The 26,528-nt window shown below is 36.0% G+C and overlaps 1 protein-coding gene across 6 annotated transcripts; it reads right to left on the bottom strand.

The window, feature by feature from the left end:
- Window positions 1-272: 272 nt before the first annotated feature.
- Window positions 273-26,129, bottom strand: LOC120626323 (MTOR-associated protein MEAK7). 6 transcript variants are annotated; one of them, XR_005658853.1, is made up of 13 exons: window positions 25,786-25,831; window positions 24,007-24,169; window positions 12,691-12,823; window positions 11,206-11,297; window positions 10,740-10,936; window positions 9,330-9,466; window positions 8,261-8,407; window positions 6,906-7,132; window positions 6,435-6,529; window positions 6,057-6,147; window positions 3,359-3,473; window positions 1,977-2,046; window positions 273-486 (listed from the first exon to the last, which is right to left on the bottom strand). XR_005658853.1 is itself a non-coding variant. In XM_039893818.1 (12 exons), the coding sequence occupies exons 2-11, from the start codon at window positions 24,166-24,168 to the stop codon at window positions 3,363-3,365; spliced, it is 1,392 nt and encodes a 463-aa protein (XP_039749752.1). In that variant the 5' UTR covers window position 24,169; window positions 26,049-26,129; the 3' UTR covers window positions 273-486; window positions 3,359-3,362. The 6 variants fall into 6 exon arrangements, 5 of the variants coding, with proteins under 5 accessions (XP_039749752.1, XP_039749761.1, XP_039749744.1 ...); XM_039893818.1 differs by lacking the exons at window positions 1,977-2,046; window positions 25,786-25,831 and adding an exon at window positions 26,049-26,129; XM_039893827.1 differs by lacking the exons at window positions 1,977-2,046; window positions 25,786-25,831 and adding an exon at window positions 26,025-26,044.
- Window positions 26,130-26,528: the final 399 nt, after the last annotated feature.

The following is a 26,528-nucleotide window of genomic DNA, read 5'->3' as shown; positions in this document are numbered from 1 at the left end:
ATAAATATCTTCGACAACTAAGTAGGAATAACCCGCGCCATTAAAGAAAAGAAATAGAAAGAAAGAAAGACGAAGCTGGACAGCTTCTATACAATAATACATTACGCGGACGCATCGCTCACTCAAGTAGGAGAGAGACAGATGTCGAACGCGGAGACCGACTGTGCCTCTTTGTCGCTCGTTCCGCGCTCTCGCTTGCACTTCAAGCCTTGAATGGAACGCCTCAGAGCGAGGTAACGCCGCATACGTCATGTTTTTTCGTGCGTGCAGCCGGCTCCATCGAATTATAAGACGTTGTAACGTCAAAAACGCAGCACTGGTTTTCAGTCAGCCCCATTTAAATAGCACGAAACCGCCTCTTATAAATCTTTTCTTTAATTGCACGGGTTTTGTATTTTTTTTTAATAACTAGTCATATTTGAAAGAGAAGACGTTGTATGCACATAGATGTATTTTTTTTTAATCCCGCATACTTTACGATTTTACCTGAAAAAGAAAAGAAAAACCTTTATATTTAAGTCTGCTTTTTCTTACCTGTCTTATAATGTAAACAATATTTTGGTCACTTTTTATTGTAAAGTTTATTTTGAGAAAATAATTAAAAACGCACGTATGGAAAATATCTTTTTATTTTGTTTTTTTTTGTTGATTTTATCACAATTAATTTTTTTTATATTAAAAAAAAATCTTTACACTAAAAATAAGGAAAAGATGTTTAACATTCACTGACAAGTGAGAAAAAATTGTGTGTAAAGCACATAGATGTACTTAATTCCCATTTAATCAATAAATAGTTTTCAAGAAACAATTAAAATGATGTTTGATTCGCAGCCAATTTTCATGACATTATTTATGTACTATAAATTGTGATTGTGAACATAAGATACATGAAGTGTACAAAGGATAGCTTATCTCTATATCTCTTCCAGCTACCCCAGGATGTGAGTAAGATGATTTAATTGTGGTTTAGGTCTAATAAAGGTCATTATATCTAAATAATAAAGAAAATCTACATACTTATACAATAAAATTTGAAGATACTATATATACAAAATACATAAAAATAATATAATAAATATTTATATATATCTATAATAAGTAAATAGTGATAAATATTCTATGACAACGATAGATAATGACTGCTTTACATAGTGTTTAAAAGAGTGCAATGATCGGCAGTGTCTAATATGTTCTTGTTGTTTATAATAAGAAGAAGAAGAAGAAGAAGAAAAAGTTTATTGCACGTATAACATACAGGAAAAGAAACAGTAAGGAGTATACAGTACACAATGTAGACATGCAAAGGCGGCCTTATTGCTGCAAGCAATCTCTTACAGGCAACCTTTGTAGATAGGACTTACAGCAAGAGAACGGGATAGTGCCAAGAGTGTTGATAGATATACATAAATACCAAAATGTAAAGATACAAATACATATATAATTTAAATAAATATACGTAATATATAAAATATACCTACATGATATATAAATAGAAAATATACATAATATATATAAATATATAACAAACATAATATATATAAGTAGATTTTAACACACAGTTAAAAAAAAAAAAAAGAATATAAAGAATCTACTTCAAATTTCATCACTCAAAGAGAGGTAGTAGTCCTTCAGACGACTCTTAAATATCGGAAGGGAACTACTTCCACGGATTTCAGCAGGCAGATTGTTCCAGAGCATAACTGCTTTAAAGGTGAAAGAATTACTGAAGAACTTCGTTTTACTAAAAGGGAGTACCAGAGTATAAGGTTCGTTTGTGCTCGCAGGTTGTGGATAGATTCAAAGAAAATACGTATGCACTTTGTAAAGGTTTAATTGCGACTCGTTATTAGTATTTCACATTATTTAATTGGGATGGCTATGCTTGTGTGCGTTGGGTATGTATGATAGAAGAATGTTTGTATGCGTGTTAGCTGGAAGTATGAAAGAAGACGTGTAAGTTGACAAATATTTAGTACTTAGCCTTATTTAACTCAACAGTTCTGATAGTAAGTTCCAAAGGTATGTAGCCTGGACGGAGAAACATTTCTGGAAGAAAATAGTATTACATGAAGGGACATCAAGAGGATTTTTGGCACGCAAGACCGCAAGGTAGGCGGAAGACATAGCTTTATACGCTCACACAAATAACCAGGAGAAGAATAATTATAAAGGATGTTGTAAAGGACAGTTAAAATATGCACATTCCAGCGAAAACGAATTGGCAGCCACTTTAATCGACGAAAATCAGAAACGTGATCGAATTTGCGCAATCCGAAGGTAAAGCGAATGCACAAATTCTAAAGTCTTTCAAGTTTGTCATCAAGACATTGTATCGGTGGGCAGTTTGATATAAACACGGGTACATATCTGATACACTTTAGTCTTGTATGAGATTCAGAAGATGCAAAGCTCTGGTGTCTTAGTCGTTATCCTATTAAACTAATATATAAAGCTGAAGAGTTTATTTGTTTGTTTGTTTACTTGAACGCGATGATCTCAGAAACTACTGGTCCGATTTGAAAAATTATTTCAGAGTTCGATAGCTCATTTATCGAGGAAGGCTGTATATCATCACGCTACGACCAATAGGAAAATAGCAACAATGAAGAATGTTTAAAACTGGGATTTTTTTTCTTTTCGAGAGATTCCGCTGCGTGCGCTACGTAAACGGTTAAAGTTTCTATAAAATCATGTACCTATTACAAAGTCGTTAAAAGTTCTAAAAGAAAAGTCCACGTCAGCATATATCTGTCTTTTAGGGTAGTTCTTTTAGGGTCTTAACAATTATTCATTGTAAAGTCAACATCTCCTGAGGATGCTCCGGTTTCGGAGCGAAACGCGCGTAGAGGGTACATTGCCGAAGATCTGTTTCATGTGGAGTATAAGGTGTAAAGAAATTATAAATTAAACTATACAGATTCTCCTGCTTTTCGCGGAGTATAGCAAATTAGGCTTAATTTTCATAATAGACTTATACTCGGACGACGTCGTGAGGGACCGCTAGTCACAAGATAAATGTACTCTCGCTATTTTTTTATTTCACGGCCGACTGGCGCAGTTGGCAGCGACCCTGCTTTCTGAGTCTTAGGCCGCGGGTTCGATTCCCACAACTGGAAATTTTTTGTGTGATGAACATGATTGTTTTTCAGTGTCTGGGTGTTAATCTGTATATTATAAGTATTGATGTGTATTATATTCATAAAAATATTTAACAGCTATCTTAGTACCCATAACACAAGCTACGCTTACTTTGGGTCTAGATGGCGATGTGTGTATTGGTCGTAGTATATCTATTTATTTATTTATTTAAAGTGCTGTGGTAGTAATAAAATAGTAGTAGTAAATAAAAAAACCTTACGCATTCACAGAGGCGGATCTTCCCGGAGGCCCTCGCTGTGTCGGGTGCGGCCCGCCATGTCCAGAATGGCTTTGGCTTCGGGGTTCGTGTCCAGAATACTCATATCCCGTTCATCCTGTACATAAATAATAAAAAAAAACTTAATGAAGCCCATGACAAAAACAATCTTCCCGTGACCTCTGGTGGCTTATTTTTAACATGGCGTCAAAAAACAAAGTCAAAAATATCTTAATGCAAGTAGGCCCATAGATGGCACTTTTGATGCGTATATTACATGAGAAATGTGTGAGAGTGAGATGATGGCGATAACCATATTCGTAAACTTAAAACTAAAGCTACGAGGATTCCAAACGCGTCATGGTCTAAGAAGCCCACAACAAACTTAGCTGGGTGTTTTTTTTTGCTATCACCATCTCACATTGTCATTATATAATATTCATTACATTTACGCTTTTTTATCACGCCGGTTAACCCTTTAACGCAATCTCACCAGCTGGTAAGTGATGATGCAATCTAAGATGGTAACGGGCTAACCTGTTAGGGGTATAGCAGTTATGTTAAAACTCATACCCCGAAACGGTTTCGACGCGACATCGTACCGGAACGCTAAATCGCTTAGCGGCATGTTTTTGTTGGTAGGATGGTAACTAGCCGCGGCCGAAGCCTCCCAAAAGACCAGACCAGAAAAACTGGTCAAAAATAATATATTTTGATAAACCTATCAAAATATATTATTTTGAAATATATTATTTAACATATTTCTTATATCTTTAAACAAACAATTCTTGTATATATGTAAATGGAATCTCGGAATCGGCTCCAACGATTTTCATGTAATTTAGTATTCGGGGGCGATAAATTGATCAAGCTAGGATTCATTTGTATTTGGAATCTCGGAATCATTTATATTGGACATACAACTATTTTTTTTAAGTAGACTTATTCGCGGACGAAGTCGCGCAGGTCCGCTAGTATATAATATTATATATTTATACTATACATAGTATTATATAGGAATTAATTGCTGTGCGTGTCCTGCAAAAACACTGAAAAGGGTATGATAAGAATATATATTTTTTTAAATATTGTATAGAAGGAAATGTTGACTTTACAATCTCTTAAAAATTATTCATTGTAAAGTCGTAAGGAGCGAAACGTGCATAGAGGGTACATTGCCGAGGATCTGTTTCGTGTGGAAGTATACGGATTGAAGAAATTATAGATTACAGATTACACCTGCTGTTCGCGGAGTATAGCTAATTAAGCTTTATTTTCATATTTTTTATTTTTAAACAATTAATCTACTATATCAGTCCATAATCGTGGGCAGACGGGTTCTTGGTGACTGGGCATAAGATGGTGGTAGTAGCACAGAGTGCGCTACAACCCGCAGGAAGAGTGGGGTGCTAATAGGCTGTTGCCGACGCCACACGGCATGTTTTTAACTAAAAGTTTTATAAAAATATATTTTGTACAAGTAGTTTACTGGGTCATCATCATTATCCGCAGCCAGTCCCACAGGTGGGCCCAGACCTCCTAATTTATACGAGAGATTTAGACATAGTTGTATTGACCCACCACGCTGCTCCAATGCAGGTTGGCGGGCTTCACTGGGCCATGAAGTACTAACAAAAATGAAGTTCAAAGTACCAGGGAGTTATAAATCGGAATCGTCTCTCAATCCAACGCTAGCCGGCTCTTTACCCAACAGCTGGAGAAAGTTGCGTTCCGACTTGCAAGTGTCGAACACGCTACTGCGCTGTGATACGCTTGGCCGCTGCAGCTTGAAGGAGGGAATTAGGATTTAAGGAATTCTAGGGGCATTATTAATAAACTGGCATAACGTCGGAATAGATATGTAGTCCTTTCCACGCTCGGATTTAAAAGATACTGTCAGTTAAAGTTTGATAGAATACTACGAACTATGACAACGTTATGCCACGTTTATTAATAAGGCCCTAAGCCACTTTATTAATAAACGAAGTTTAGCGTTGAAGAAGTTATATAGTGTTTTGTCACGTTCTGACATTTTAAAGGTAACATTAATTGAAGTCAGAACACTGCGTGGCTATTCCGACGTTATGCCTCGTTTATTAATAAGGCTCCAGGATATAAGGGATATAAGAAATTTAGCGTTAGGAGTTAGGTACTACTTATTAATAAACCGATATTCAACTATGAAAAGGTGAACAAGTATGTGTCAATACATTTACTAGAACTTGAGAACCTGTTCTTAGCTCGATATTGGTTTATTGATACGGATTTGGGTTTTTAAGGAGGTTGGAGATAGCTAAAATGTGATTATCTAGAAAGCTCAAAGAATTCTTAGCACTCTGTTCGCTTTTTGTACTTTGTTTTGCAATAAACTTAAAAAACTGCAATATCAGTCTTAGATGATAGTCGATTAATCTGTAAAATTCAAAGCAGTTATAATGAATCCCTAAACGGAATTCTACGCGGCATCTTTCTTGTCTGTACGGAAGTAGCAACGACTTCCCCCGCCAGGCAAAACCAGAGTAAAAACAGATATTAAAAATTTACAAATTGCATCAGCCGAGGTTCGAACCCGGAACCTTCACTCATAAGACCACAGCACTCACCACTGCGCTAGGTAGGTCCTCAAAAAATTTATTCTAAAAGGTCATAATAATTCTGTCGAAAGTACCAGGCATACATAAGTTTAGTAGTGTTATCTTACCTCATCTTTATCTAATGTTGGCTTGTCACCAACTCCCCAAACTTCCAGACTACGAATTCGGAATGACGGTTCTTTGCTCAGGCGACGGTACCTAAATAAAGTGTAATAATTAACATTATAAAACCAATAGCTTTTGCCCGCGTAGTTCGTCAGCGTTTTTTATGGTTTTTTACGAAACCTTTTAGGGACCGTTTGTTTTCAGGGAATAAAAAGTAGCCTATGATACTATGCTTCCCTTAAACTAATTTTATGCCAAAAATAAAGTAAAGATGTATATAGTTAACTGTTGCTTAGTCAGGGCGTTAAGGTTTGGACAAACAAACAAACACTCTTTCGCATTTATAAGTAAGTATGTTTGATTAAAATTAACATAATTACCCTCGGAAGGTGCTGCAAGATTCCGCTGAGGAACCCTCACCGAAGGGTTCCGCGTTCACCCAAATGCCACCGAATTGGAACTGTCCTCCCATTAGCTGGTGAAAGATTAATTTACTGTTAAACTTATAGAATTTTCAAGAGTGCGATGATTTTTTATTAAAGACTCCAGCTTAAAGTTTCCCAATTAATAACATTTATTTTTTGTAAAAAAATCATTTGCTATTGAATCCACCATCATAAAAAATATTGCCTGTATTATAACTTCATAAAAATACACACACACTCAAATCCCTTAATCCATCAATCCAATATACAAGCATGCACATGCGCACGCAAACACGCACGTACTCATTGCAAGCACGCACCCATGAACGCACGAACGCACGCACTCATGTACGTACACACTTATGCAAGCACGCACGCATAAACGCACCTCAAATACAATCTCCGTTGTAGGTAGCACTAACATACCATTCCATTGGGCAGCGTCTTCGTGTGGTGATTCAAATACTGATAATGGTCGTTATAGTTGGTCGCGGGGTACATCCTCATTTTTGGCGCGCACGTAAACAGGAAGGCCTCGTCGGTGCCCGTGAAGTTCGGCCCGAAGGCCCATGCCGCAGTGGCGAATCCCCCAAATATGTACCCGGAGGAATCCTCGAGAATAACTACAGAGGGACCTTGGTCTAGGATTCGACCTGAAAGAATTTGTTAATTTATTTATAAATAAGTTTGGTCTAAGAAGACGGTCTTAAATTTTATTGAGCGTAGGTCTTCTTTTGTACATTAATTAAATTATATTAAAGGTTTAAGCAAGCGTTTTCATTATGGGAGGAGATCCATGCCCTGTAGTGGGCATAATGAGTTCATATGATGATGATGATGATGAAATGTTTAACCAATCTTGATTGTTCACCTTCAGCAACCATCTCGATTTTGGTCCCAAAAATAAAATTTATTCTCTCCAAGTAATACAACAATCCAGATATAATTATGACGATTGATGTTTCGGTCAACTATCACGACATCAAATTTTATCCAGTAATATCTGAAATGCCTTTTATTAAAATCCTAATATTACAAAAAAAAACACGAAAAGGAAACTTAAATACCTAGTAATAAAACAAGCACAATTATCCACATGTGCGCCATTTAACAAAGGTTTCGGAAAACTTGTAATTTTATTTTTACTAAAACATTTCTTAACTTAATTCACTAACTTATTTTATTTTAATTAAAATAAATGATATTTTAAGCTACGTAAATATAGAGTACAAAGACTTTACTTAAATCGGACCGTCTTCTTATATTTTTCTTTATTCTTTCCCATAGGGAAAAGGTCCGAGACGATTTTTCGGATGCAGAAAGGTATATCTCGGACCGCCTCACAGTAGAGTTGAGGTGATATTTAATCGTTAATGACCGTATTCGAATATCGATTACTATTTTCATAGAACTTAGAATCGAAAGATGCAGTGTTATGTTGATGAAGGATTTTTTTAATTGTTGTAATTCACGTACCAAGCATGTGGACTTTAAACACTTTGCAGGGCATGCAAAATGCTAATGTGCCTGTACCTTCACTGTCAACCACACACTTCTGACTGGAACACAAAAGTGATGCACGGCAGCAGAAATAAGAATGGCGTTAGTAATTTCCCGGACGAGCTATGAAACAAAAACTTCTACTACGACTAAAAATGGAGTTAAAATGAATCAAATCCTGTCGGTTCCGAAAATTTTTATATGCATTTTGAATTTATAAAAATTGATAATTCCTCCAAGTGTAGGTAAAAACACTAATAAAAAATTATAACAATATTTACCAGTCATTGTGGAGAAGGACTCCCCATGGATATTGGTGGAGAAGAGGAACCGCCACTTGTGCTGATACTTCTGCGGCAAATGGCTGTTTATCCACACGATGTGAGACAGGTCGATGAAGGCCGGATAGTCTGGCATCGCTTCTAGACCTGAGACCAAGTTTTTAATAAAAAGTTATTTAGCGTTCCGTTATTTAGCGTTCCGTTATGATGTCGCGTAAATACCGATTTAACACTAATCGGTATTTACGCGACATTATTGACAGGGTTAACTATAACTAATAGACTGAAAAATTTCCATACCCCTAATATGACCTATTAGGACCTATTAGTAGAAGAAATTTTTTTGTGTCTGTCTCTCTGTCTGTCTGTATGTGGACCGCTCATCACGGCGGAACTGAATGAATTCAAGTGAAACTTGGCATTATTTCAGTTACTACGAGTTAGGATACTTTTTAACCCGAAATTCAGCACAGTTTCATGGGAAGGGGGATGAAATTTTCCAAAATCGGTCGAATTTGTACCATCCGTCAAAATCTAATCGATTTTAATAGTTCTTTTTGCACTGGAAAGGTTATTTTATCAGAGACGTCTTTAGCAGACAGCATCAAACTCCTCATTTAAAGCTTAACTGAATGAAAAATGACACTTCATGACACTGTTAACCTTTTGTATACGAATCTATGCAATCAACTAAAAAACTTATAAGATTCTTTTAGATCAAGCAAAATTAACTAAATAACTTAAAATCATCTTTTATATGAGGCAAAAGCAAGTAAAGAAACATAAAATCTTTATGTATAAAAACTCAAAAATATATTATAAAAAAAGGATTTTTTTTATAAAATCTTATTAGCCGTTTGATATATAATATATGGGATATCCGATATATATCCATTGATATATTTGATACTTATCGGATATAAATCTTACATATATCAATAAATATATCCATTGATATACATATATCCTCGAACACTGATTTTAAAAGTATATATTTAATTATACAGATTCCCTGTATCTCCAATAGATCCTTGGGTAAGGTAATGTGCCATCATAAAGATCCTCTCACCATCAGATGCCGGCAGCAAGGATGGTGCAGCTGGTGGTAGAGGCGTGGGGCTTTCATCCCCAGCCTTCTTGTTGATCCCGTAGAGATTCACGTACACTAGCTCTGCCAGTTGCTTCAGAAGAATGTTGGTTTGTAACCTACAATCATAAGTTGGGGTTCTAACAGTTGCTACTGACTCGCTGGCCCGATAGTGGGCAAATTTATCGACTTAGCGATCTGGCAAGATTAATAAATAAATAAATATACTACGACAATACAAACATCGCCATCTAGACCCAAAGTAAGCGTAGCTTGTGTTATGGGTACTAAGATAACCGATGAAAAATTATATGAATGATTATGTAAATACTTATAATATACTAGCTTCTGCTCGCTCGTTAACGAACCCACGGGAACTATTTTAAAGATCTGTATAAAAAGTACATGTCCTTTTTAATAGCATAGGCTACATGCATACCAAAGCTGTCTTCCCGCGTCTTAGCTCGGGAATTACTTAAGGAATCGGGATAAAAAGTAGCCTATGTTCTTTTCCATGTCAAAGGCTACACGCATGCAAAATGTTATCCGCATCCGTTCAGCCATTTTTGCGTGATTGAGTAACAAACATCCACACTTTTATAATATTCATAAGGTACACCCAGACACTGAAAAACATTCATGTTCTTCACACAAACATTGTCTACTTTTAGGAATCGAACTAGCTGCCCACTGCGCCAATCGGCCACGCAGAATTCAATTTAGGGGCATAGGGTACCCCTAAAAGGTGATTCCACTACCATATTGTTTGTTTTTGTTTATATATTATATTCTATGTTATTGTCCTTTTTTATGATTATTTTGTTATTGTTTAGTCGCGAGGATTCAGTGACGACGAAGATAAGAGGGCTGAAAACTAGTGCTGCGCTTTTTAGTATGCAGCTATACTGAGCCAGCTCCTTTGTCACACATTTTTTTTTTATACTTTAACAAATTTATGACACAAATGTAACATTTTACACTAATGCGTGACAATAAAGACGATTTTTCCTTCTTTCTTTAATTTTTTTTAATAAAAAAATATTTTCCATTGTTTTCACCATATTTGCGACGGCCGATTGGCGCAGTTTGCAGCGATCCTGCTTTCTGATTCCAAGGCCGTGGGTTCGATTCCCACAACTGGAAAATGTTCGTGTGATGAGCATGAATGTTTTTCAGTGTCTGGGTGTTTATACTCGTATGTATATTCTAAGTATTTATGTATATTATTTATAAAAAATATTCAACAGTTATCTTAGTACCCATAACACAAGCTACGCTTACTTTGGGGCTAGATGGTGATGTGTACATTGTCGTAATATATTTATTTATTATTCATATTTATTTATTTACTTTTAGTATATTTATTTAACTCTAAACAGTACCAATGCTTACCATTTTGAAAGCTGTGCAGCAGTGCAATGATGCTGCGGTGAGTCGAGGTCCCCACCGACAGACGCCGCGACCGCTTCTCCTAGGGCCTGGACATTGGATGCATTGGCTCTGAATCCCTTGTCCTGCCACGACCTGACGCGTTTGGACGATGATGACTTGACCATCTTTATGTATGTCGATACTATGCTCTCGCAATACTGGAATAGATATTATAGAGTTTAGGCAATAATGAATTTTCAGCACGCAACTCTAACTTTTCTAAGTAATGCGCGTTGTTTAGGAATTAAAATATCACTTGCTTAAACGGTGAGGAAACCTGCATGCCTGAGAGTTCTCCATCATGTTCTCAAAGGTGGCCGATTGGCGCAGTGGGCAGCGAGCCTGCTTTCTGGGTCGAGTAACTGTTCCGACGTTATGGCTGGTTCGTCAATAAGCGGGCTAGTGACTTTTAAATGGGGGCGCTCACCTCTTTTAACAGTTGATAGGGCAGTTCCACATCTTCGTTATAATCCATACCGAGACAGTTGTATATGACTATCATTCTTTCTTCTACGGTACCTAAAAATGAATAGTAAACATTTAACTTTTTTGCTGTTCATGGAAAATCTTTTATATATATATATATATTTTATATATATACGAACAATATACCAGAAAATAAGTGGAGAACCATAGGCTCACTGAGTTAAGATCATACATACACATACATAAAATACAGCTTTCAGCCATTATTACATGCAGTGCATTGTGTCCAAAAACAGTGAAAACGCCCCGCGCATGTCTCACTTGACACCTGCGTAATGTTGCTAGCTCACCAACTTTTCCCATTTTACTCATTTTATGGTAAACGTTAAAACATTAGAGGTGAAATAATTACTGTCATCTGCTAAATGGAGTGAATGCCTTGTGAGTGCCCTGAAATGGGTGGGTAAATATGATGCTCACATATAAATTCTATGAGCCATGATGACCTTGCACATAGATTTCGTATGCAATAACTGCTAATCGGCACAGTGCCGTGCACTTCATACATGCGCAAAAGCGTTGCCTACTTTTTAATCTATCTCGTATAGCATTAACCATTTTATCCCATCTTACTGCTATATGCATACCCTGGTCAAAAGTTACATGCACGCCACTGAATCAGCAGTGCTAATAAAAAGGCGACATATGGCCTAAGCTAAGTTCCCTGCAGTAAACTAAAATTTAGAAACAACTACTGCTCAAAACTAGTCCCTAATGAAAACATAGCCTCGGTGGGAGTGGCTTATGAAATGTGTCGCGCATACGTTTAAGTCGCTTGTCACAATGCAGGCCGTGCCCGCCAATCGCGGCAGCTGCCGCGCTGTGTGAAATATAGTTGAACCAATCATGTATTTTGGCATTAAATTCATGGTGCGTCAATGGAGCCATTCGAATGACAATTTTTTACAACCACGACTTCTATGTTTTTTTCGTTCACTGGTTTCGTGCAAAAGGAGCTCTAATTTTTTTTCTTTATTACACTACAATTTAGCACTTGACTGCAACCTCACCTGGTGATAAGTGATGATGCAGTCTAAGATGGTACCGGTTTAACCTGTTAGGGAGTATGGTAGTCATACCCCTCGGCCCTCATTGGTTTCTACGCGACATCGCACCGGAACACTAAATCGCTGAGCGCTTAGCAAGTATTTATCGGACGGCCAAAGCCTCCCACCAGACCAGACCAAGGAAAATTCAGAAATTAAAGGAACCCGGGACCTCCTACTTAAACTCACAGCGCTCACCGTTGCGCCGGCGAGGTCGGCAAATTACGTGACAGACTAGTTTTTTGTGTCTTATCGTTTCAGGTTTTTGCAGTTTCAGGACATGTCTGCAAGTCAGTTTTAGCTACATGTTAAAATGTCGCCATTTTCACTAACACAGCAAGAATAGTAATTTGTAACAAATTCAAAGGGACAGAACATACCTCGTACATTATAAACGTACAGTTCCGCGAATCTATTGAAGTCCACCGAGGATGATTTCTGCGGCCCCGAACCGAACAGGAAGTTGGTGAGGTACTGCGCCAGGCGTGGATCTATTTGGGGGCCCCAAAATTTCTGAAAACGGGACATATTTTAATATACAACGTGACTGCGAATCTCGAAATGATGTTGAAGTATGCGTAAGTATATTTCATGAGGAATCACCTTGTGAAAATATTAAAACAAAAGTAGCATATTTATTTTTCTATACGTACAAACGAATTCAAAACAATCCAAGTGTTTGCTTATGACAACCCTATTGAACATAAAAGACCGACACGCGCATAGTGCGTACGTAACGCGACGCGTACCTTATAAACACCTGTATGCTAACCCCAATTCGCAAAGAAATAAAAAAATAAATGAAGTGACAGGAGTCACATGATTTTAATTTTGCATGTGATTTAATAGCTGTATCTGATTTCTTTCAGTAAAAACTATGGCAGTGGTTTACCTAAAAACTATTAGGTTTCCGGTTTCACAGATAAATCTGTGAGACAGTACATAATGTCGTTCTAAAGTCTGTGAAGTATTATTTCGGTTTTTTTTTTACACGTTGTATATTTTGTACCACCATATACCATATACCATAATATTTTGTTATTCCATTATATTAATTGTACCTTATTCTTTTAAGCTCTATTGTATAATGCATTTTGGTTTCAATGGTTTAAAAAGTCGTAGGTTCAAGAACCATAGCTTAATTGGCAAGCACTCGGGCTACGATTGTCCTAGAGATGCGGGTTCAACATAAGAATAATAAGGCGAAATAAGGTTTATAATTATGTTAAAAATTGGTTTATTTACAGACGGGAATTCTGTGTCAAACTTACGAAATGTTTGGATAATTCATCTGCAAACGAATCAGCTCATAGGTTATTATTTTATGATGTATAAAAAAATGCTTTCAAATGATGCTTTCATAAACATTTCAAAAGTTTATGTCGAATTAATAGCCCAGACATTTTTAAATATAGTTTCGAATATTTACGATAATATTTTGACGAACAGTTGTTATGTTATATTATAGTGTCAGATGATTTTTAACAAAAGATTTTTTGATAGTAGTTTGAGAGACAAACATTGTTCAATTCCTGCGATTATGTTTCCTCGTGGGTGGTAGACCCTGTCGCAGCTATCAAAACAGCTGACGTCCTTGAAATGGCTGAACCGATTATGATAAAAAATGTCTAACAATCACTGCATCCAAATAAAAAAAAACAAACACAAATCGGTTCATCCGTTTGAAAACTACCGTGCCAAAGAGAGATAGAGTCAGATACAGCAGTCAAATTTACAACTCGCCCCCTGAAAGTGAAGTTGAAGTCCTGGCTAAGGCTATATACTATACTATACTATGGGTAAGTAATGTAGCGCGTGTTGACGACAGATCAGAATACAGTTATCACCACCCCGTCTTCCCTCGGTTGTCGTACGAAGCGAGTTAGGGAATTTAACGTAGAACGGAAAGCAGACTACTCTGTGCTAGTACTAATTTCGGAGAGGCCTTCACTTTTTTTTTATGTTTATAGACGAGCGCTTGACTGCAATCACACCGGATTAGCGCGCTTGTCTAGAAGATGCCTATTCTTGATTTGAAGGTACTCATATTGTAGGAACTGGGGAAAATGGAAGCTGGAAGAGCATTCCAGATCCTAGCGGTGCGGATCAGAAACGAAGATGCGAATCGCTTCGTACGCGTCTGCGGTATATCGACCACGTAGGGATGCAATCCTTACGGTGCCTCGCGGTTCGATGGTAAAAGGCGAGGGGGGAACTAGATCAAATAGTTCTTGAGCACACTCTCCGAAATATATCCTATAGAATACCGAAAAGTAGGCAACCTTGCGACGATGTTCAAAACTCTGAAGTTATTTATTGGCTAGGTCACCGAAGCCTTCTAGCACGGCGATCCACCGAATCCAGGGCATCAAGCTGATACTTGGCGGAGCCATCCCATAAATGGGAACAGTACTCCATGCACGATCGAACTTGAGCTTGGTACAAGGTGAGAAGCTGATCAGGCGTGAAGTACTGCTTGACCTTATTGAGGATGCCAAGTTTCTTGCCAGCAAGTCGAACGTTATTGAAGAAAGGAGACGGACAAACACATATTGTGGCTGGGCTATCGTTTCGTAGTCATATCATGAAATGCTGTAAAAAAGCATATAGAAATTCGTACGGTTCGTGGTTTCAACAATATGAAGGCTGTCGCCGCTCTGTACAATGCACTAGTTAGGAGTCAATTAGAAGCTAATGCAGTAATTTGGGCCCCAAATGAAACTAAATATAGCCTCATGTTGGAGCGGGTGCAAAACAAATTTATTAGGTACTTATATTTAAGAATGTATGGCGTATACCCCTTCTATCCCCTTATGTATCCGACATTATTTGTACTAGGCATGGTGGGTTACAGAGAGCTGAGAGCACGGAGGGAATTTACACTCGTGGCTTATATTGTAGAGGTAATGCGAGGTAGGACGCACAATCCGGACGTGCTAATGCAAGTAAGGTTGTGTGTCCCCGAGGGGTATGTGAGGCGGAGGCGACGGCCGACACTGCTGGAAGTACCGATTGGGCGGACAAATTTATTAAAAGAGGCACCAATGACAGGCATCCTCAATGTCATATCAGAGCAATGTGATTTGTATTGTTGCGCTCTGAGTGAAATCACGAGGATCGCAATGTGGGTTTGTTACCCGAATAGGTAATTAAATATTATAATGTTAAGATTATGTAAAAAAAAAAAAAAAGCTACACTATCGCATTAGGTTTAAGTTTTCTGTAATGATAGTGTTAGAATAAGAATATAAATAAATAAATAAATAAAAAATAAATAAATATTGCACGGTACATTGCTACTAAAATCGCCCATTTCAACGCCCAACGCTATTAGATATCAAAACATTTTTCCAACCATTGTTCAAGAAGAAAATAAACAGTGTTCTCAAAGATAGATTCGTGCTTGTTTACACCGGCCCCAATTTATGCCTCCATTAGTGATTTAGCATTATATACGCGTTTGATAGTAATAGATGTGTCTGTATATTGCTTTAAAGTCGGAATGGCAGGTGACTTGATTTTTTTTATATCACTAAAAGCCAGGTCTTTACTTTCTTTAATTTGTGGAATTTAAAATCCCACCTACTTTAACGGTGAAGAAAAACCTTATTCAGTCATGTCACGCTTTTTAGGTGTCTTGGACAACACATCATCATCATCATTTGACGGCTTTTGATTGGCACAGTGGCCAGCGACCCTGCTTTCGGAGTCCAAGGCAGTGGGTACGATTCCCACGACCTGGAAAATGTTTGTGTGATGAACATGAATGTTTTTCACTATCTATGTATATTATAAGTATTTAGGTATATCATTAATAAAATTATTGATCAGTATCTTAGTACTCATAACACAAACTACGCTTACTTTGAGATGGAGATGTGTGTATTGCTGAGGCGCACATAGTGGGTATGCAAAGGGTAGGCAGATGATATAAAATGAAGAAAACCTCCAGTAAGAGTTATAAAAAACTTAAAGATATGCATTGTAAGAGTTATAAAAGCCTACCCTTAAATATTTTTAACTCGTACTGGCGATTTGCTTCATTTCATATCATCTGCATACCCTGTGCATACCGTCTATGCACGCCACAGCACGGCTAGCATGGGCAGGAGACAATTATATCCCCGGGGAAAAGATAAAAATGTATCTTCTCCCACAGCTTTATCAAATCTCAGAGCAATGATGCAAAAGTCTAAATAATATCCAAATAATATATGTGTAATAATAAACGAAGATAATTAATTATTGAGTCGACCGTTATTGTTCCGATCGTCGTTTCAGTCAATGGTCTTCTCGCGAAAAGCTTCGACCAACATCTTAAGAAGCTTTCGCTTGGTTGTTGGATCAAGGGTCGGATACAGAAGGCAGTAGTCCTTGAAACGGCGCGTATTGTGAGGAGGTTCCTCACTCTGGAGCCCTGACCGCCGGTTGCTTGGGCATTCAAAAGCCCCGCAAGCAGCGGGTGGATGTTTTTTTTTTTTAAATTTTTAATAGAGTTTTTTATTTTATTTTTATGAATAAGAATAAATGAAAGGGAGATCTTCTCCTATTTCCTGTTCCCGATCTTTAGGCGATGGACACGTTAATTATATTTCTCGTTAGGGGATATAATCGGGGGATATAATTTTTATCTCCTGCCCATGCTAGCCCTGCTGGTATATTGTCGTAGTATATTTATTTATTATTTATCAACCCTATACCGGCCAAGTAAAGGATACTGGTCTCATGTCAGCCTCTCAGAATGAGAATACGCACCCTTAAGAACATCAAGGAGAACTCCGAGGCATGCAGGTTTCCTCACGAAATTTTCCTTCACCGTTAAAGCAAGTGATATTCAAATTGCTAAAATCAAACACGCCCATCACTCCAAAAAATCTGAGGTTCTCGAGGAACTCGTGCCGGGGCTCGAACTCGGTCTCCAAGAAAGGAAAGCTGAAGCTTTACCCACTGCGCCATCAACGCTTAATTTTTATTCTTACCCGTCATATAATTAAAATTAATGATATGTTAAACACTCTTAGATAAACAATTGTTTTGGTTGCATTTTAGTGTAAAGTATATTTTAAAATTGTTGAGAAAATAATTAAAACACTCTTCCATATAGAAAACCTCTTTTTATTCTGATTGTTTTTATTTATTTTATCGCAATTGTTGTTAATATTTCTTAAACATAGGTACCATGCACTAAAAAGACTGCTGACATAATATTTATTTATCTATTCATAAGACACACAAGCAATTAATTGTAACATACATCCAAAAAAAACGTGTTAGAATCACAAATTCTTCCTAGTGTCATTGCAATAATCAATTATTATAGTTGTATACTGCATTATAAATAATATTGTAATACAAGTTATAAGAAATAGAGTGTAGGCAAGTTAGTTCAAACATTAATGTGAAGGCTATCCACAGAATATAGCATCCGAAACATAACACCCATTAGCCAACGCTTGTGTAAAACCACTTTGGCTCTGACGGCCTAATGGCATCGTCTCAGCGGCAATCGGTTCCATATAAATCACCAGCAAACGAGTAAACAATCCTTCCCAATTCCGAGCAGCGCTGACGTCACTGCGGTCAGCGCAGTTGCGACTGGCAGTAACAATTAAACGCGGTGGATTTGATTGATTTCTCAGGTTCCAATTAAAACACCATTAGGGTTACAATGATATAGGATACAAACAGTGTCAGAGCGTTTTGGGAGGTAGATTTCAGACCGCGGCATTTCGAAAGAACATGTTAATAAAAATTCTTACATGTTATCCTATGTAAGATTTGTTATTAACATACGGCTACGATATATGGAGTAGCAAAACTTTATATGTGAAAATTGACCATCCGTACGTTCAAGAACTAGAATTATTGCTGTTGAAATTGCCTTAGAGCTTTTATGGCAGCTTCACTCGCGTTCACTAGTAGTCTAAGATCCCTGTAACTCTTACCGCTCGCGTTTAAGATCACCTGAAATCTGAGCAACCATAATTGAATCAAGTTTTTAATGGCAAACTAATTCAGTAAGATAAGGAATAAAATAGGCTTTCATTTGATATAACATACGAACAAATAAGTGATGAGAGTATATCGATAACATATCGGTACTCACCTGCTTATACCTGGCCACTCCACAGATGGGCACAGGGTGAACAAGGCCACCATTACGCTTTTTATTTTGCAGGGTATTTTCTCAAAACTGGTGTACGATTTTTTTAATAAATAATGAGGGAAGTCGTTTAAGAAATTTAATTTTAAAAAAAATATTTGACTAGGCCAACTATTCGCAATATAAATAATAATAAATAAATATACTACGACAATACACAAATCGCTATCTAGCCCCAAAGTAAGCGTAGCTTGTGTTATGGATACTAAGATAGCTGATGAATATTTTGATGAATATAATACACATAAATACTTATAATATACAGAAAAACACCAAGTCACTCATGTTCATAACACAAACATTTTTCCAGTAGTGGGAATCGTACCCGCGGCCGTGGACGCGGAAAGCAGGTCACTGCCCACTGCGCCAACCGGCTTTCAAAATGTCATATGTCAATTCGATTCAATTTTAGTTATTTACTGATACAGGTAAATAGGTGCTACAGAAAAAAATATGTAGATCTTAACTGTACCACGCCAAATTGGCATGCAAATTGGTGTGGAGTAGTATTTAAATTTTAATTCATGTTAAAATTAAGGTACTGGAAATTAATTACAATAATATTAAATACAATTATGAAATAAGGTTTATAATAATACAGTTAATAAATTACAATTAATTTTACATGGGCACATGTCAAAGAAACACAAATAAATTAATAATCACTAACGAATGGCATTTAAATATTCATTAATGGTATAAAAAGAATCTTATATCTTTATTACGAGCAATTATATATTGTATATATATATAATTGGAATCTCGGAATCGGCTCCAACGATTTTCATGAAATTTGGTAAACATAAACGGGGGTTTCGGGGGCGATAAATCGAACTACGAGTAGCTAGGATTCATTTTTAGAAAATGACATTTTATTCGTGTTTTATCGATAATCAACTTAAACATAAACTTATTTTTTTTTTTATTGGAAGAAAAGTAACAAAAAGGTGGCGTTTGAGTCCCAATTTAAACTGAAAAATATGACTCTTTCTGACATGATGATGTAGTAAGTACATCTGAATTGTCGGAATTGTTGTTTCTTTAAAGTTCTATAAAACAGTCCGCGACAACATACGACTACTTTTTTAAGTCGACTCATTCGCGGACGAAGTCGCGCGGGTCCGCTAGTGTCTATTTAAATATTGAAACATTTTATGTTATTTATTAGTATACAGTAATTTAATAAATATTTTATACTGAAAAATATGACTCTTTCTGACATGATGATGTAGTAAGTACATCTGAATTGTCGGAATTGTTGTTTCTTTAAAGTTCTATAAAACAGCTCGCGACAACATACGACTACTTTTTTAAGTCGACTCATTCGCGGACGAAGTCGCGCGGGTCCGCTAGTGTCTATTTAAATATTGAAACATTTTATGTTATTTATTAGTATACAGTAATTTAATAAATATTTTCAGCGCCATAATATAAAACCTATTGTTATGTTTGAGAGCGGTTTTATTGTGCGGGGATTCTTAATCTATTACAAATAGATAGAAGGCGTTTATTTTCAAATGTCATTGAGTTTATTAGCTATCCATCGGTACCCAGCTTTTTGCTTCTGACTGCACGAAGACATCTACATGAAACAGCCGCAAATGATTTGGCTTTATAAGTAGTCTATACTTATAATAAAACTGTAACTGAAACTGCCAATTAAAGTGAAAGGCTCCGTGTACAAAAGAGCTATACGATCTATACGCTATACGATCGGCTCTGCTCTATGGGTCCGAATGCTGGAGAACGAGGAAGAGTGACGAACAGAAAATACATGTTACTGAAATGAAGATGCTGCGCTGGGGGCATTACAAGATTGGACAAAATTCGGAATGAGTTCATCCGAGGCTCTTTTAAAGTTGCGGAAGTACAGCATAAGATGCAGGAGGGCCGATTACGCTGGTACGGGCATATAATGCGTAGAGACAAAAGCCACATGACACAGCGAGTAATGGCTAAAGATGAAGGCAAAAGAGGTAGAACCGTTTTCAATGACATGAAAACTCTGGACCTAACACCAGAAATGACACAAGACCGTATTAAATGGCGGACAAGTACCAGGAGGGCCGACCCTAAATAGGGAAAGCGCCAAAAGAATGATGATGGATCGAATTCTGTATATTGAAGATTTTTTGGAAATATTTTTAAGAGCGCTCCATAATCGATACCTCGACCTCTACACATTTTTTAAGACAGTTCATACATTTTCTGCGAGTTTTCCAGGGTAGGACAGATGCCCTTCCTTAAGGCCCTGAAGTAAAATCTGCCAGCGAATACATGCGGTGGTTGTACTAAAATTAGTAAAGTACGCCTCCGAACCCGCGGACCGAAACAATAACGCATAATGCCATTGTTAAAAGCATATTACTGCATTCCCGTTCGTGCAATCTATTTTGAAACCAAGTTTACACCTCTACGTCGATTTACCGTGCCGTAAATCAAAACGAGCAAACAAATTCCTAGATTACGACTCCGGCTCGCACCAATTGACTATTGGTTAATGTTGACCAATATAAATGGGGAACAAGCTGTACTGCGGCTACACCACACATCGTTTTAATCATTTCTTGTAGTAAACTATTAATAAATTTAATAAATTATTTACTTCATTAAAAAATACATGTTACTTTAAATAAAAGATTTATACGATTCAGTAAAAAATTCGATAGAATTAATACTAGGTGGCCTGTACGTATTTCAATCGGTATCTCCTGAAAAAGGTCAATCAATCAATCAAGTCCGGTCATTTTACACACATAACTCCGCAAAAACGCACATAACTCCGAAAAGTCAGTGGTGCTTGCCGGGGCTCGCACTGGGTCTACAAGAAAGGAATGCCGATGCCTTACTTGGCTATCACCGTTTCAGATAGTTCAGTTATTTACCTACCTATTATTTACTTATATGCAAATGAAATAAGTAACATAAGTATACAAAAAAACAAATGTTTATCTTGTTTTCACCGAAAATATACTAAAACAATATATTAACGTGTTATATTCATATTTTAACGTGTGCAAATTATGACGATAACAACTTTTATAACTTTTTGAATCGTTATATCTCAGAAACGGTGGCTCGTAAGAAAAAAGTATTGATACATTTTTTATAGATAATTTTATGATCTACAATTTTTTACTGAGGTACTGAAAATCGCAAAAAACTAATTTTATTGACCTTTGACCTTGAATAAAAAAAATTCCATACACGGGAATGATAGGGAACTTCTAGCCATTGTTTATTATTTTATATTATATTTATATTTTATATTAGTTATATTATGTTTTGAACAATTTCACTGAATTTCAGCTTGTTGGGACTTTATGTAACTTCACTCTAATTTTTTGTTGTAAATTGATACGGACGGACTATAGTACTATCTTTTTTATTTTTAAAAGTCAATTTTAGTTTAATTTAGAGACGTGTACAACAGAATAACTGGTACCACTATCAATTATTGTGAACGTGTTAACAACTACCTTCGTTAAAGTTCAGTGGGTGGCAACCGACTGCGCCTATTTGTTTTTTTGTTAAATAATTCCCTTTTTCCCTTCATTACTTTAAAACTTTTCAAAGAAACTTGTTTTAAGCTTTTTTGTAGGCTAGTTTAAGTATTCTCGCAAAACACCTCAAATTCAATCGAATGAAGTTTCTGACAGAAAATATGAGAAGCAAGCCTGGATAAGTAATGTGTTAGGTTTGGTCGTCGGATATATATGTTACTAGCTGTTGCCCGCGACTTCGTCTGCGTTTAATTTTGTTTTTTGATGTTGCATTAAATTTAGTTGTAGATCTAAAAATTTTAAAGTATACTGTATCGCTTAGCCTTAAATGAGGGGTTTGCTGCTGTCCGCTGAGGAGTCCTGTCCTCTATCTCTAACCACAGTGTGGGCAAAATTAAACAAATTATAACCTCTGTAGTACAAAAATAATTATTGAAATCGGTTATTATTTGTCGGAGTTATGGTGTAAAATCGTCAAACACTCATCCCCTCTCCCAAAGGAACAGAGCTTAATGTCGGGATAAAAAGTATTCTATACTACTTCTAACACTTCCAAGAATATGTGTACAAAGTATCATGAGGATCGGTTAAGTAAGTAGTTTTTGCGTGAAAGCGTAACAAACAAACTTACATTGACATTTATAATATTAGTAGGGATAGGGATAGGGATAGGGATATAATAACACCATAATCTGCGCCAACATAATTTGGTTTGTTTTATTTAATTTTTGTTTTTGGTTCTCATACTTTGTATATGCAGGGAGTTTTGTACTAAAGCACAGTAAATATATTAAAGCTTACATATTTACTGTGATTACAGTACACATAGTTTGTGTAACAATTTACCATTTTTGACGATTAGTTAGTTTGTTTGTTTACTGGAACCAATAATAGCTTCTCTTCGAGGCTTATTGCGTATTTCGTCGAACTCCAGATTTAGCGACAGTAGCGTGTGCCGCTTTGTACAATCTTCGTACAATCTTGTACAACGGTATGATGATGAAGGCATGACATATTATTTTCATCATCATAATAACCGACACATCCAGTACTGGCCATAGGACTTTTGCAGAGAGTTCCAGTTTTGCTGACACTTCTTGTGCATAAACCTGACTACATGACCATTTTTGGTATTTTTATTGGATAGGTCGTAATATTAATGAATTTTCGTTTTGAAGGATAAAGAATAGTACGCTTTGCTTTTTAGGTATGTTCGTTTTACACTGTACATTAGGTGCAGTAGGTCTGTATTTCAACACACTATTACTTTTTTTATATTATTAACATATATTAAAAACCGCAAAACAGTTTAATGAGAAAAAAGAGGAAAGTGAAAACGGTTACAAAAAAATTACATGAAGATAAAACAAAACACAAGAATCACAGTTACTGAAATCAATACAATGATTGTGTTAAATGAAAATTTTCTTATAAAATACCTACTTCCAGTCGGTATTTTGTCCAAACTCATAAACTGAACTATGATAAAAAACAAACATTTGAAAACAAAGATAGAACATAATGAAAGAGCTTGATTTGGTGACAAATTATTTTATAAATATGATTACTTCTAGGCAGTGGCGTGCATAGAGGGAGGGCAGATGATATAAAATAAAGAAAATCTCCAGTACGAGTCGTAAAAAACTTAAGGATAGGCATTGTAAGAGTCATAAAAAGCCTACCCTCAAGTATTTATAACTCGTACTGGAGATTTTCTTCTTTTTATATTATCTGCATACCCTGTGCATACCCTCTATGCACGCCACTGCTTTTAGGGTATTATCAAACATAACTGTGCCAAAGCTGTTCGCTGTAGGCTCAAGCAAACAGGACTGGGGAAAACATAAGCAAGTCATCCATTATGAGTTAAAAGATATTACGACAAAATTCAGTATCAGAAATGCAGGCATAAAAACAGTGCCATAGGAACATGTCTCGCAAAACTTTTACACCTTTTATAGGTGTGGATTGTTGTCACCAAATCAAGATCAAAAGAACTAAAAACTAAAATGAACAAAAAATGAACAAACTTCTAATGACACTGGGTCTACTTTGCCACTCACGATGAGATCCTCTTCGCGGATGCGCTCCGAGTTCTTGCTTGCTGCTCGGAAGGTTGCTGCCACATACTTGGGTTCCTCTTTTGTAAGGAGAGTGCATTTTGCCGCCAGCTTTTTGCTGGTATTGCCCATTCTGCAATAGAATGAAAATTTAAGTAATAATAATAAAAAAATAACCATAACCCCAAATAAACAAACAGCCCAATGTCTCAAAGTAGATTACCGAATTACAGCTATAAAAGAAAGGAGAAAAAAAAATTAAAATCTAATCATCTCTATGTTATAGAATATACATACTAATAATATTATAAATGCAAAAGTGTTTCTATTTGTTCTTTACCTATGTTTTGCTCAACCATTGAACCAATATTTACAAAATTTGACAGACATGTAGCTTGCATTCTTGATATGGAGGAATATTTATCCTGGAAAAACTGCACATATAGCTTACTGGAGATGGACATAGGATAATATTTATAAGAAGTGCAGTTAAGTTACACATAATGTTTATGAAAAAAACAGAATTTGTACATTATTCATATTTTTACTTTGCACATACCAAAATAGATTAGAAGAATCATAGTGCATTGCTTTTAATACCAACCATATAGTAGTTGGTATAAAACGCCTATGGAAATCATTCTATGAAAAGGTAAAAGAAAAAAAAAGGTTGTATAGTGGACCAGTAACAGGAAGATAACGATGACAAGAACCTATTCAACATTGCCAGGATGTTCATGTACTTTCACTTCTGTACTGTGTGTTAATTTAATCCTAAGACACCTTATCATAAGGAGAAGTTAAAATTTTTTTGAGTGCAGTCCAAACTTAGATCATTTTGTACGCTGACATTTGTTCACTGTCAAAGCTATTGAATTGTGGAATGCAATTCCAATGAACATAAGACATTAAAAAGTCATTGGGCATATTTTAAAATGCTGTTAGCTCATATTTCGTTCAATAAACAGGAGTATTATTTATTTACTCTAACTCATATTTAAGTGTTTATGGTATGCTAAAGTATATATTAGTTTATTTATATTTTTATATTTATCAATAGTATTGTTGTATGTGTATAGTCTGGTTAATGTATTGTATGTATGTTTTGAACAGTGTACCCCACCTTCTCATTTTTTTTTAGTTCTCCTAATCCTAAAGTTGTAAACCTGTAAGAGATTAGACTAGCTACTAAGCTATAAGGCCACCTTTTGTATCCTACTATGTATTTGAAGTGTCTGTTCTTTTTTTTTTATTTTGCTGAACTTGATGTGGTGCACAAATAAAGATTATAAATAAATCAGGACCTAAAGAAATAAACATACATGTTGTACTTTTTTTCATTTTTAAAATAAATATCTAATACTTAATTTGTTTACTGATATTTATATGGCATACCATCACATATGGTATCATGTCCTTGGTTTCTCTCTCCTATCAGAGAGGAGGCATGTATGTTCCCAGCAGTGGGATGTAAATCAAATAAGTGATGATTTAAAAAATTGTGGTCATTACTACCAACACAATGGCAAAAATAAACCATGCTTTCAGTTAATAAAACAGACAATAACACTTCAATATGTGTGAATCATAACTATGTCACGAGAATAGAGGCTGTGCGACGGTCACAGCCGTTAAACTATAGCCTCAACTCAGTGCGACCTTACTTTACCGTGAATAAAACCAGTTGCACTCATACAAGTATAAAAAACTTTTAGCCTAAATTATGAATGTAATTAACAAAAGAATTACCTGTTATAATAGAATAAATGTATTTGTATAACGCAATTTAAATTTTCAAGACATGATAATACTTAAAATACATTTTTTACTTCATTATTATGTATTTTTTTATGTACTACTGCACTTTTTTAGTTTCAATTATTATTAAATACAAATTGATGTACTTTTTTAAACAAATAAATAATAATTTACAATTTGTTGACAAATTCAATTGATTATTTCAAAGCTCAGTTCCGTGTCGAGGTTACCTGTCAAATAAATTTTTTATTTACTTTTTTTGCTGTCACTGATAACAAACCACAGCTACAGCCACAAGTCTTGATGCAACAACTCGTGTTACAGTTCAGAAATCGACTGATTACTGATTGGGAGCGTGTGCTCAAAGCCTTATCGTTAGTTATTTTGGCTTGGAAATAAACCATCGCGAAAGCAAATATTTGAACTAAACGCCATCATTAGTATTTAGCCAACTCACGTGCCTAATTTCATTTTTATTACGCATTTTCAATATTTCAACTTACAGATAACTGATTTATTGATTATCAAGATTATTATAAGAACTACTTGCACTTTTCCACGACTTCGTCTGTGTTTCCATACATACTTTCACATCTGCTGTTCTACATAATATAACCCGACCTACTGCAAGACATCACCCTCTTGCGCTATAACTTAATCTTCTGAGCTCATAAAAGGTTATAGCTTTATATTACATCCTATAACCTTCCTCAAAGATTGATCTACGACAGGTA

Source organism: Pararge aegeria, chromosome 1 (genome assembly GCF_905163445.1).
Source record: "Pararge aegeria chromosome 1, ilParAegt1.1, whole genome shotgun sequence".
In the NCBI taxonomy this organism is placed as follows: domain Eukaryota; kingdom Metazoa; phylum Arthropoda; class Insecta; order Lepidoptera; family Nymphalidae; genus Pararge; species Pararge aegeria.
The sequence above is the reverse complement of the archived record's forward strand: the minus strand, read 5'-3'. Positions and strand labels throughout refer to the sequence as shown.